This window comes from Passer montanus, unplaced genomic scaffold (genome assembly GCF_014805655.1).
Source record: "Passer montanus isolate IOZ18808 unplaced genomic scaffold, ASM1480565v1 scaffold64, whole genome shotgun sequence".
NCBI classification, from domain to species: Eukaryota; Metazoa; Chordata; class Aves; order Passeriformes; family Passeridae; genus Passer; species Passer montanus.
Window position 1 is genome coordinate 311,675 of NW_024371482.1, and position 13,344 is coordinate 325,018.

General features: G+C 54.5%; 1 protein-coding gene across 1 annotated transcript; it reads right to left on the reverse strand.

The window, feature by feature from the left end:
• Positions 1 to 10,819: 10,819 nt before the first annotated feature.
• Positions 10,820 to 11,623, reverse strand: LOC120511327 (caltrin-like protein 2). Its single transcript, XM_039728181.1, has 3 exons — positions 11,478 to 11,623; positions 11,149 to 11,310; positions 10,820 to 10,993 (listed from the first exon to the last, which is right to left on the reverse strand). The coding sequence occupies exons 1-3, from the start codon at positions 11,539 to 11,541 to the stop codon at positions 10,989 to 10,991; spliced, it is 231 nt and encodes a 76-aa protein (XP_039584115.1). The 5' UTR covers positions 11,542 to 11,623; the 3' UTR covers positions 10,820 to 10,988.
• Positions 11,624 to 13,344: the final 1,721 nt, after the last annotated feature.

Below are 13,344 nucleotides of genomic sequence, written 5' to 3' on the forward strand. Positions count from 1 at the left end.
GTGCCAGGGAGAGCTGGCCGCTGCAGGGCCATCAGCGTGTCTCCATGTGTGTGATGTGTCAGACTGTGTGTGCCTGGGCTTGTTTACATGGCAAGGAGGCAGCGGAGGGAGGGGGAAGGGATGACTTTGAGGGAGGCCTCAGAAAAGAGGAAAAAAAGAAAAAAGAAAAAAAAAACGGAGGGAAATTCCTCTGTTCTGTGATATGAAGCAAAAAGCATTTATTTTTGTGGCAATTAGAGATGGCTGAGCATCCCTGGAAGCTGCAAGATAAACATGCCCATCTTTGTGTGCTCCAGGCAGCTGCGAGCCTGGCTGATGGTGGGTGCTGAGCCCCGGCGGGGTGCAGCCCACAGGGGAGGAGGAGGGCTGGCTCCCACGTGGGGTTTTCTCTGCCTGTCACTGACATATGGTGATCAGGGTGAATTTTCTTTTCCCTTCTGAAAATAGTTCTCATCCAGCCATTTTTCAGGGAAGGAGCTGTGCCTGGCGCTGCAAGGGCGCCCACTCCATCTGGCACTTTGTGTCTGCACCAGAGCCCTGTTTATGCTCTGCTACAGAGTAGACCTCAGCCCTGGCCCCCCCAAAATCAGCTCTCCCAGTTCAAGGAGGTTCACTGAGTGTCCCTAGGCCGTGTGGAGGAGCTGAATCATGAGTGGGAAAGGAGATGACAGGGCTCTGTCCTTATTGCTCCCAGACTGGAGGGATCACCCTGGGAAGGAGCTGGAGAGACACGGAGAGGAGATACCTCCATGTCTCCTGCTGCAGCTCAAGGCTCTGCCTGGAAGCAACTGCAGAGAAGTTCAGATCCCAGGCTGCAGAGGCCCCACTCAAGGCTCTGCCTGGAAGCAACTGCAGAGAAGAGAAGTTCACGTCCCAGGCTGCAGAGGCCCCGTGCAGGTTTGTGCTGGCATCACAGCATCCTTCAGAGGGGACTTGGCTGCTGCATCAATGGCACCTGAGGTGAATTCTCCCTTTTCTGCACAAGTTCAGAGGCAAAAGGCCTGACTCTGCCACGAGCCAGCCAGAGCCTGTTGGCCTGCCTTCGCACTGACACTGGCAAGCTGTGGCAGGAAAGGGACACTCCCACTTTGAGGCTGTTTTCCAGCAAATTGAGGTGTAAGGGCTGTTCCTTGGCTCAGCTGTGTTTGCGATGGCCCTGGTAAAGCACAGCTCCCCACGGCACGGGCCAGCAGCCATGGCCCTGGTAAAGCACAGCTCCCCACGGGCCAGCCCCGTGCCCCTGCTGCCACTCCTGAGCTAACCAGCAGTGATGTGGAGATGGGAACAAGCAGAAAATCAGGTCAGCTGGAAATGCCTCGCCATCTCTTCCTTTCATGTCTCCCCCATCTTCCTCTGTTGAGGAAGGCAAGTCTCCACCGCTGAAGGCTGGCGTGGATTATGTCAATAACCACACAGCAAATCCTCCACACGGGCAAGGGGGGCAAAACCTCTTGCCATGGTCTCTTCTGCAGTCTGGAAGCAAATCGCAGAGGCAGGGTGAGTCTGAAGCCAGCAGCCATTTCAGTGATGCAGTGAGTCATCCCAAAAGGCGCTCAGCTTGTGGCAGCTCCCTTCCTTTCTTCTTTTTGCCTTTTTTTTTTTTTTTTTAATAGCTGATGTAGCAATAAATTAAAAAAATAGCAGGAAATACATATGAATATAGCATGTCTCCAGAGCTCCTCTAATTAAAAGAAGAATCTTCAAGCACTTTTGAGCCCCTTGGATATCTGCTGTGAAAGGCTGGAGCCGCTGGGTACCTGCCACGTGGGAGGGTGGGCTAGAGCAGCGCACCTGCGAGTGCAGGGGGAGCACGGAGCTGGCTGCTGACAGGGGCTGATTAATGCTGGGGACATGAGCACAAAGCATTTCACAAATAGTCCTTTCCAGAGGGAAAGAGCTAAATTAGGGCAGTCGCAAAAGCCTGGTCTTGTGTTTCTCAGTGGCAAAGACTTAATACCAAATACATGGGCTTTCCTTAGTGCTGTTATTTCCTGGTGGCTGCTGTGCTCGCTGGTGCGTTTGTTCCCCGAGCTGTGGGAGGGGGTTGCTCCAGCCGGAGGGGCTCGGGCTTTTCCTTCCCATGCCATTGGCTGTTCCCATTCTTGTGCTGTCAACTGTCCCAGTTTCCATGCCTCTCCCTGGAGCCAGTTCATGGGGGGGCAGGAGAGAAAGCGAGCTGTGATGGCAGCAGCCTCTGAGCAGGCGAGAAAAGTGGGGACACAAAATCCATGGGATTCCATCCCTACAGCTCCCATCTTCCTCCCAGAGCCACAGGGTATCTATAGATGCTGTTGACAGGTGGATATCAGCCTTCTCCCTGCTAGAAATTAATTAACCAGCTTCATTGAGTCTCTGGAGCCCTTGGATACAACTGCATATCCAGCCCCCTGCAGAAAGGTGATTTGTTGGAATCCATCTGCAGCAGGCCTAGGACAGGCTCTCAGTATGGCCTGCAACAGCCCACCCTTCTGACAGCCTGAAACTCTTCTGGACTTGGGTTTTACTGAGCTGATGGGGTGCCTGAACCAGGAAAGATTAATGGACATTCACTGAACTTGCTGGAGACCTTGACTTGTGTTTGGACTCTGAAACTCTTAACAGGAAACATGAGAAAATCTGGAGAGTTGTACCAATGCAGTGGCTGTTTTTAATAGAGATGGAGAGCCTCTGGTGAGGGAGCAGGGAGATGCTGCAGTGTAAGGTCAGGCATTTCAGAGCACTGATTTCCTATCTGGTGAGTTCCCACATGCCTTGAGCATATGGATTGCCTCCATCTTACAGCAACCTGCAGTCTCCATGTGCTGCATCTCTGCTCCAGGTTGTCTCACCATCCTCCAACACCCAGGACACGTTACCCAAACTGAATTCATCAAAAACAAAGGCTATTCCCAGGCTCATCATTAACCTGGAGCATCTCAGGCCAAGGCTTCCCTCTCCAGACCATTCCCAGCAGGGCTAGAGCTGCCAGAGGTAGGGATGCTGGCAGAAGGGCAGCATGGTGTCAGAGGAGAGGTTAAAGGCAGGACTTGCTCTGTTCCCTGACACCCATCTTTGGTGTCAGGGTCAGTCTGGTCACACTTCATTCACCAGTAGAGAAAAACCACAAAACCCAGTGATCACAGCCATGCTTGCACAGGCAGCATGGGCTCACTTCCTGGGTTCTCTGCCAGGAGAGAGACAGGTGAGGATGGAAGCACAACTTTAACTGCAATTAAATCTTACAATAGTGCAGGTCGAATGGTGCAAGTAACCAAGAGTGCAGCCCAGCTTTGACTGTCTGCAGGCTCATGCAGTGAGGACACTTGCCCTGCATTTTGCTTTTGATAGCTGTGCATGGCCAAGGCCATGGAGGGAACCAGGGTGGCCTCTGGCTCCAGCCAGCAAGGCCAGGCTGGCTGGAGCAGGGGGGTCCCCACCTGCCCTGTACTGCACTGCACATTGAAATGCCTTGTAATTTAGCATTTAGGCAAACTGGAAATCAGTCTTTTCATGCAATAAGGGGGTCAATTAAAGGGTGATTGCCCTGAGATTTATCTGATCCTGTGGATAATTTCATCTCACAGCAAACCCAGGTGAGGGCTTTGCACTGGTGGAAGCAGGGGCAGCAAACCTGCCCTGAGGCTCTGCCTCTCCTCCAGATCTGAGACAGAGAGTGGCCACTGGGTTTGGGGCCCTTCAGTCTCTGCTCAGCTGTGATGACACAGCTGAGACTCAAAACTATAAACTGCTGGTGAGTTCTCACTATGGTAGTTTTGCAGGTGGAAGTGCCCTGGTGGTTTGAGGCTCTGGGTCCCTGCTGCCATTCCAGCTCTGCCTCCAGCTGCCTCTGTGCTGACAGGGGTGAACACACAGGGACAACTACAGCTGGAGATGGTTGGGTGCAGGGAAGGGTCTGCTCTCCTGTCCCTGCAAGGATGCTGTCTTTTGGGCTCTCTGCAGAAGATTCAGGCAGGGACCCTTGGCAGTGGATCAGCCATGCCATGGTTCTGTGGATCAGGGCTGGTGACTCACTGCCAGCCCTGGGAAGGCTGCAGAGCCACGGCAGGGGGGAGCAGGGTGTCTGACAGCTCCTGAGTCTCCTGATAGATATTCCCTGCTGCTGCATGGAGAATCACTGCTGTCTCCATGTCACAGCCCAGCTTTGCTATGCTGGCTATGGATTTTTCCCTGCTGTACAGGATCCTGGATGCTTGGCATTAGATTTTTGTAGTTTTGAGGGGTTTTTAGCAGGAATATTTGAGCAAGCAGCAGAGGAGAAACCAAGGAGGCAGGATGCAGGTGGATGAGAGCTTTCTGGCTGAGTCTGGATGGCTGGGGGAGACACAGACACTCCTGCAATATGTACATAGGATTCCACATTTCATTACCTTCTTCCACCAGCTGCAATGTTGAGAGCACCCCTCATTCTTTCATTGATCCTGACAGAGTTCAGGGCTAGCTTCTTTGGGCAGATTCAGGTACCAAGAGAGAACACATCTACCTTCTTTCCAAACTCTTGGAGCAGTGGAAGTAGCATTTGTGTCCCAAGAAGATGCCTGTTGGTTTGCTGGGATGCAGCATGGCATCCAGGCAGAAGCTCCTTTTGCCTGAGCCCTGGAAAGAGCCTCCTGATGACATTTCAGGAAAGCATTTTTCTATTTTTAAAGGCCATCATGCACAGAGCCAGGGAGTCAGTACAGGATTCCCCAGCTCTTGCAGAAAACAGTTGTGCATCTCGGGATGCTGGGAGCAGCAGCCCTGGGGCTCATTAGCACAATCCAGTCAGAGGAGCTCCTGAAGCAGAAAGGTATTTGGGCATTTGGGCAGCAGTCTGCTGCCTCTTTCAGTGTCTGCTGGGTCAGGCTCTGATCATGCTGGGACCAGGCTGCTCCTCTGATTGGCACCACATCTCTGATCTGTGCCTCGGAGGTCCAAAGCTTCCCGTTGGCCCGGCTGTGCAGGAACACGCCAGGGCGGTCTGGATGCTCTGCTGCTTCTGCCCATCTCTCCCTGATTAATGTGAAATCCAGCCTCATGAATCATTCATGAAGCCTTATTTAGTATAATGATTTCTGACAGACACTGCCTGGAACAGCATTTTGGGACAGACCGTTTGCGACCAGCGAACTCCAGAAATAGGGAGCTGACGTTGATCCCGGCTGAACGGGGAATGTTCAGATGGGGAGGGAGAGAGGGAGGGGCTGAAGCAGCCCTGCCTCCTTCTCAGGGAATCACAGGTTGCTTCCTAATTAGCCAAATGTGTAAAAGCTAAATATTGACATCGCGTTGCGGTTCCCTGCGTCTTGCCATCACATTGCATGTTATTAACCTAGATAATGTCAGGGAAAGGAGCATCTGTGTGTGCCTTGGCACAGGCAGGCCTGAAGAGACAGGAATTCCCCCGTGCGGAGCTGCTGGTGGGACCTGAAGGAGCTGGGAAATGGTTTCCCCTCTGTGGCTGGAGCTGGGGAGAGAGAGAAGCTCGTTGGGCTGCCATACAGCATAAACACCCTCCCTCTTCTTCCTGAACACTTGGCTATAGGGAGGCACTGGTTTCAGCTGGGAAGGGCTCTCTGCAGGGGAGCAGCCCTGTTTGGGAGGGGGTGCAGGTGCCTTTGCTCCTGTGCTGGTGGGGTTGGGAGTGATGGTGAGTTTCTGACCGTGTGTGGGCCACAAGGAGAGATCTGTGCTGCAGTCTGACGCGTGAGCAGGGGCTGGTGCAGGGCTGGCATCTATGGGAGCTGCTTTCCTGCCTGCAAACTCAGTGATGGTGAGTTTCTGACCGTGTGTGGGCCACAAGGAGAGATCTGTGCTGCAGTCTGATGAGTGAGCAGGGTTGGCATCTATGGGAGCTGCTTTCCTCCCTGCAAACTGCTTCCTGTCTCAGAGTGCCTCACCAGCCTTTGCCAGAGCTGTTATTTGTGGAACATCCCAGCTGCTTGGCTGAGCACAGACATCAGCCTCTCTGAGGGGCTGTGGAGGGAGTGCCCTGCTGAGAGATGGGGCTACAGAGAGGGCAGGGATGATGGAGCCCAGCTGCCCTGCCTGCCATGGGACACAAGGAGGCCCAGCTGCCCTGCCTGTGCCACTGCCAGCCTCCTCTGAGCTCTCACATGTGTCTTCATGCAGTGTGGCTTGCTGCAGAGGAAGGAGATGTCTCCTTTCCTCTCTTTCTGCATGGGGAAAAGGATTTCTGGCATGTAGGGATCTCCCTTATCTACAGGATGCTGTCAGTGCCTCAGCTTTTTTGCCTTCCTTTTGGCTCCCTGGCTCAGGGAAGTCCTGCCAGCATCTGAAAGGCTTCCTGGGCGTGCACAGCCTCGTGCAGCTGCAGCAAAGAGCAGCCTGCTGAGGATTCCTGGTGGGATGGAGCGGGGATGGAGCCAAGCAGCTCAGCACAGCTCTGCTGCCTCTTGGCTGGGGCAGGCTGAGCTGCTCCCTGCCAGACTGAAGGCCTTTGTCACAGGCAGCTTGTGAGCTTTGGCAGCACTTTGGGCAGGAGAGAAATCACACCGGGCTGCTCTGGCATCCCTCAGCCCTGGCTCCATCCCCTGCCAGCCCCCGCCCCTCTGGGGCTCCCCACCCTGCAGGCTGGGCACAGCTGGGCTGATGTGCCAGAGCCAGGCAGAAGGGACAGCTGCCACCCCTGCTCTCAAACGTGCCCTGGCAGCAGACACTGCCTCCCTCCACTACACAGTTCCAGGGCTCCCCTCTGCCCTCCCTGCACCGTGGGAGCTGCTGTCCTGTCCTGTGCTCGCTGGCCAGGGTGGGAGGGCACTAGGAAAGGTTACTGGTGTACCCTGGCCATGTAAGACAAAGCAGCCCTGTGCCTTCAGAAAGAAAACGCTGGAGGGCATCAGCTGGTGAGAGACAGCTCTGGCCCAGACCCCTCTCTCCCAGCCCCTGGAGAGGGCCTAGGTCCAGGTGAGGAGCTGAGTTTGTACAAACCATCCCACAGACAAAAGCACAGAGTGAATTTGTACATTTGTTGACCCTTAGCTGTGAGGATAGTTTGTTTTTCTGCAGACGTGTGTATCTATTTTATGGTGGGGAGCAGGATGCTACTGACTCCTTTTCTCTCCTGGAACTTTGCTGTCCCTCAGCAGGAATGATGAAGGCTGTGCACAGCTCCTGACCATGGGCAGAGCTGCTGCTGAGTGGATCTGCTCTGCCCAGGGTATTTTCTCCTCTGGAACTAATGTGATTGCTGAGATCCTGCTGGGACTACAGATTCCCACTCCTAGGCCAGGCTAGCTAAATAACCCTCCCCTTTCAAAGGCTGTCAAAGCTGTAGTAATTCTTATTAGGCCGGTTTGAATCATCTCTTGAAAAGGTCTCACATCACCAGTGAGCACCAGACTGTTCTGTATTCAGACCCCAGACACCCAGACTTCTGAGCCAGACCATGACAAGTGCAGGGGGAGGCTCCAAGGAAATATTAAAGATGTTCTGCAGTGCTGTGGGTGAAACTTGACTTGTCCACCCTCTGTCCTGTGTTCATTTCAGAGTGGAACAAGGGACTTTGCGTGGAGCAAGGATGCTCTGTGGTGCTGGTGGATCCCTGGGGAGACACTCTGGATTCCATGCCCTGGGATGTTGGGGAGGGTTGGATGTTTCCTTTGGGAGCTGTCCAAAAGTGACTGGATTGAAAACCTTTGCTTTGAGGGAAGATGGAGTGAGCAGACCTGCAGCCTGCCCTGCAGTGCTGCTGCTGCCGTGACGTGCCATGATGGATGATTCTCACTCCAAGCTGGGCCCTTCAGTGCAGCCTTTGTCCACATTCCCAGCACCAGACCTGCTGGGCCTGTCCCAGGAGAAGCAGTGAGTCCTGAGCCCCCAGGCAGAGGAAATTAACACCTTCCTCTCCAGGCTGCTCTGGCCTTGGGCAAACAGCTGATGTGGGAAGAATCTCTGGCACAGCACTCACTGCTTTTCCTCTTGTCTTGCTGGCACCTACCTAGGACAAAGAGGAAAATTCCCTCCCTCCCCAGAGGGCTGAATCAAAGGATTTCAGCCAATGCACACTGCCAGGAGCTTGTCACAACCAGTGATCCTGACCTGTGTGTGTTCTGGTGCACTGCCCAGCTCCTCCCAGGTGGGTGCTGCTCCATGGAGGGGGTAGAGGTGAGCCTAATCCAGTGCTGGAAGCTGCCCAGGCTCCCCAGCAGAGCTGGTGATAGCTGGAAATCTGTGCCCAGGAGGCAGGGACCTGTGCCTGGGAGGAGACAGGCAGAGGATTTGTTGACACAGCTGCAGGTGGAGGCACAGTTGGTGCATTGCCTCTGGGATTTCTGACTTGCAGGGCTCCAAAACAGAAAGCAGCAGGACTGAGACAGACTTGATGTCCCCAGAGCATCCTCTGGCCCAAAGCACCTCCTGCTGCCTTTCTGGGCCAGCAGCTGGGTGACAGTGGTGACATGAGCAAAGCTGTCTCCGAGCAGGTAGAGGCACCTCTCACAGGGAGATCTGGAGGCCTCAGGCAGCAGGTTTGGGGAGGATGAGCCCTTCCTGCCATTTCCTCGTGCCTGCAGAGGAGCTGCTGCCCTGGGCACGGCATCCATAAGGTTATGCAGGGCCAGCTGAGAGGCACCCCACGCCTGCAGCTCTGTGCTTAATCAAACCAATTAGCAATTTAATCTTGTTAACAAACCAAGATAATTGCAGCATTATCAAATTAGCCAGCTGTATGGAAATGCCTGCTTAATAGCTGATAATAGCTGGTGCTGATGGAGGAGGAGGAGGGCTGGGAGCTGTGACTGATGGCCCCGGGAGCTGCAGTCGGGCTGCTCTGCCCCAGCTACCCCAGCCCGTGCCAGGATGCGGGGGCGCTGGGCTCAGCCTCTCCCAGCCCACAGCTTGTGAGGTACACCTCTTCCTGAGCAGAGGGCTGGCCTGCTTCCAGGGAGAGTTTTCCCCTACAAGGACCTATGCTGAGCAGAAGCAATGTCTGTTTTTGAATCAGAGTTTGGCTGATGAGTTCCCGGTTCCTGTATTGCATATCAATGCTGGATGCCAGGGCCTTCTCAGCCTTCCAGCCCCACATGAGCTGTGATTATTTTCGCCTTTCTGTGGCCAGGCTAAGAGTTGTTTTTTTCACCATAGGACTTCCTCCTCAGACAGGAGGAAGTAATTTCTGAGCCTTGCTTCCTTCTTTGCTCCACGGAGAAGAGGTCAGCTGTCAGGGTTGGCTGTTATTCGTCTCTGCCCCAGCACGGGAAAAGGTGGTTCTGCGCAGGCCGCGCTCTCGAAGAAGGAGTCTGGACTCTTGCTTTTGGTCTTCAGTTGACTTTATTGTTCCTTATCTACAAAGTTTTTCTGTCTGTCAAGCCGAGGTCTGATCAGCAAGACAGCCAAGGGCACTCTCTCCTGCCCACGGGGCGGTTGTCTCTTTTATAGTGAAAACTACATATTAGATATTTACCTTTAATTTCCAATACTTTTTGCCCTTGTTGGCAAGTGCACTTTCTCTATGAACCAATCCACACATGCGAACATCATGGATGCCAGGGAGAAGAAAGAAGAAGGACGGGGCACGCCCAAATCCCTCCATCTTGGGACTCCTGACCCCCATGTACAGGATTCCAAACCCCCCTGTACAAGGTTCAAAACCCCCCTGTGCAGTGCTCCAAAGTTTTTCCCTTCACCCTGTGATTGCTACTACTGTGCTACTTAAAATTTGTGACCTGTAATGCTTCATATAAGGTTGGCAATTTGCTCCATGAATTAAGGTCCAATTTCCAGGTGTCTTTGGCTTCCTGCCAGGGTCTCCGAGCCCCTGCCAGGGATTTGAGACATCCAGAGCATGGAGAGAGATGTCCTGGGTTCCGACAGTCAGCTACATCAACATGTACATAGAAGGACTCTCTCCAGCAGATGCTCTCCCCAGTTTCAGCCAGAAATCTTCCAGTATCTCCAATGGACCATGCAAGGTGTCAATGCCACAGCCAGAGCCTTCACCCGGCTGTGTTTGTGCGTGGTGTAAAATCTGGCCAGCCGGTGCTGTTGCAGATTGCTTGGCCCACGCCTGGCCCTGGGGATCATTGGCCCAGCTCCCCTCAGTTCCCTCGGGGTGTGCAGGCACACAACCTCCTCCCCCAGTCGGGTCTGGGGCATTCTCAGCAAGCCTGGCAGCAGCAGGGCTGGGCAGGGCTGGCAGGGCCCCGTTGGGCATTAGGCTGGGCGATGCTCTGCCCTGCAGTGGGTGCTGGCAGTGCCTGCTTCTGCCACGGCACAGGGGCCAGCAGGACCCTCAGGCTGTGCACGCTCTCTTCTGCTGGTGTTCCTTGGCACTTCCTGAAGTTTTGTACAAAAATAAGAGTAACCCCTTGGAGCTGAGGTTTTGTTGCCCTGGCTTGAGGCTTTCCCAGATCCTTCAGCTGAATTTTCCCCACCAGCTCAGGCTGAGTGAGGGGCTGAGCACCACTTGGGGTTTGGGTGTGTGTAACCCCCTCCTCTGCTCTCCTGATGAGCCCCAAGTAGGGCATTCCCAGGGAGGCTCTGCCTTCGGTGTGTCCCTGGGCAGGCAGGGCCAGTCCCTTCCACAGCCCTGTCCAGCTGGGAGGGCCTGGAGGACACGCTGCTCTCCAGGGCCCCTTGCAGCCTTCCTAAAGCAGCCTGGCACGTTTTCTTCCAGTCCCTTCCCACTGCTCTCTCTCTCTGGAGGCTGTGTGCCTCTGGATGGATTTTGTCCCCCAAGCCAGCCCCTACCCACACTGCAGGGGTGAGGCCAGGCTGCTTTCATCCTCTTGCCCCAGCAGGAATTCTGGGGTGAACGCAGCAGTGGGACTGTGTGCAGGATGGAGAGAGGAGGTGAGGAAAGGAGTCACACATCACAAACACCCTTGGGAAAAGCCTCTTTTATTTGTTAAAAGAGCAGCGGGGGAGCCGAGGGAGAAGGGAAGGGGATGGCACAGAGCAGAGTGCAGCCGCTGCCACAGAGTGATCCTCCTGGAGCTGAGCTGGCATGGCAGTGCTGAGATGACCCTCAGCCTATCCTGGAAGCCTGGAGCTCACACTGGGAAAGGGAGAGAAAGAAACAGGTTGTGTGTGGTGTTCGGGCCAGCGCAGTTTGTGCCCAGTGAGCCCCGAGCCCGGCGGGGCTCTGGCAGCGGGCCCGGCCCGGAGCACCAGCCGCGCTCTGCCGCCGTGAGCAGCGGGCTGAGCTCCTACCGTAGGAGACGGGGATGGCGGGCGGCCTGGACAGGCATTTCCTCCCGCAGAAGGAGCGGCAGCACTTCTTGCCGCGGGGGCAGTGCCGGTCCACGAAGCACTGGTTCGGAGGGTTGTGCAGAGCGCAGGTGAAGCGCACGGGCGGGCAGGACCAGGCGCTGCCTGCGGGAGAGGGGCTGGCTGGCTCCAGGCAGCGAGGGCATGGGCAGGACAAACAGCCCTCTTGCCTTCCCTTCCCCTTCCCTTCCCTTCCCTCCCTTTCCCCCATTATTCATGTAAAGTTGTCTCCTTCGCAGCCCCTGAGCTTTTCCTCCCCGGGCATCTCCTACCTGTGGGCAGCTCTGCCCAGAGGACGAGCATCCCCACCAGGAGCAGGGCGGCCACTGCCTTCATGCTGCCGTGTCCCAAGGAGTGAGAGTGTGAGGGGTGGGGGACACCCACATTTAAACCCTTGGGGAGGACGGGGTGGGGAGCGGGGCTGGGCAGTGTTTGTGCCTCTTTCCTCTGCCTGTTGCGTTGTGTTTCCAGAAAAGCCTTTTGCGCAAGGTTCCGATGTGATTGTTTGGTTGCTCAAAAAGCAGCTTTTGCGTTGCACAACTGATCCCTGCAGCCACACCTGGGGCTGAGGGACAAGCCAAATGGATTATGCCAGGGCATTTTCCACCCTGGCAGGCTGTGGAGCTTCTTTCTCCTGGCAGGTATCTTCTCCAGGTATCCTTTTTCAGGAGAAACCCTTGTGGTGCCTGTGTTCTCCTCTGCAGGTCTGTTAAATGGGTTTCCCTCTGTACTTTGCTTGCACATGATCCTGCAAACCATACCCAACAGCATGATCCAAATCAGCAAGAGGCTGCCTGTGCCTTCCCAGGAACGATCCTTCTTCAAGTTTTTTTTGGTTTTTTTTTTGGTTTTTTTTTTCCCCAGAGGTACCTTGCCCCAGCCACAAATCCTCCTTACTCCTGCCTCACTGGGAGTTGGTGTAGGGAAAACAGCTTTGGCTTAGCCCAAGGTGTCTTTCTCAAGCTCTGTGGGGGCCCACCTGAGCCCCAGTATCTTCTCTGGTGGCTTCTGCCATGTAGGAAGCAGGCTGGTGCTGGAAGAAAGCGGCTGATCCCTCTGGGAAGGATAACCCACTGCTCACAGACCTGTCATCAGCCGTGATGCAGCACAAGGACAGCTTGACTGAGCCCAGCTCTTGATGGCTGTAGGGATGAGGGGCGGTATTCCTTGTTTGGGTGGCAAAGGTCCCACCACCCATTCCTCCCTCCTAAGGAAATTGTAACCCTGGCCTGGCCTCCAGGTAAATCTGTTTTCTTTAGGTGCCCTTGGGCAATGGGAAGTTACTCCACTTCCCACCAATTGGTCAATGTTCCACTCAGCTTGTGTAAGGGGTTCCTGAAAAATTTCTGTGGGACTTCTGTGGCTGGCAGGAGCCCAAGCTGTTCTGGAAACATGCTCTGGGAATGCCTGGGTAGGGAAAGGCTCCCAGAGCCAACCTCCCCAGTCCTGCCAAGAGCAACCCCTGATCTCACAACCAGGCAGGAGCAAAGAGCAGGAAAAGCCCAGTATCACCTCTACTGCTCTGTACAAAAGCCCAGTGTCACCTCTACTGCTCTGTGCAGCCCCTGAGCCCTCCAGAACTGCACTGATCCAGCCCCTGGAGCTGCCACTTTCCATCCAGGGCATGGTGGGTGTCTCACTGTGCCCTTTCCTGCTCAGACTTCCATTCTCAAGTCATAACAGGCCCTGTTAACTTGGCCCCAACTAACCTGGTATCTGTTAATTATTGTCCCATTTCCCTGTTGACTCTGTGGTTGCATTTACCTCTTTGTGAAGTCATTTATTAAATAACGTGCAGATGATATAGCCAAATCAGAAAGATTTTCTGGCCTGTGCACCAGCAATGTAGCACTTCTAATGAGGAATACAAGCACTGGAATAATTTCTAAGCAATCCATTGCCATTCAGATGCTGCTGGGGCTGGAGAGGGCATTGCTGTGCTCCCAGCTGGTGCCAAAATCTGGCTAAGGTGGTGTTTGGCCCTATGCCTCCAAGGGAGGAGAAAATATCAAGGACCAAGGCGTGGATTAAGCTGCAGAGAAGATGGAAGGGATGAGGGAGGGAAACAAATTCACTTGAAGAACATTCTAGAGTGCTTTATTCACTGCAGGGGGGAAAGTGTGAATTATTTTTGTTACA

Bases quoted from the DNA above. Each gene is read 5' to 3' on its own strand.
- LOC120511327 (XM_039728181.1), bottom strand. From the start codon at position 11,541: ATGAAGGCAGTGGCCGCCCTGCTCCTGGTGGGGATGCTCGTCCTCTGG. The intron at 11,311-11,477 runs GTAGGAGATGCC...CCTCTCCCGCAG, and splicing joins CTGGGCAGAGCTGCCCACAG to GCAGCGCCTGGTCCTGCCCG.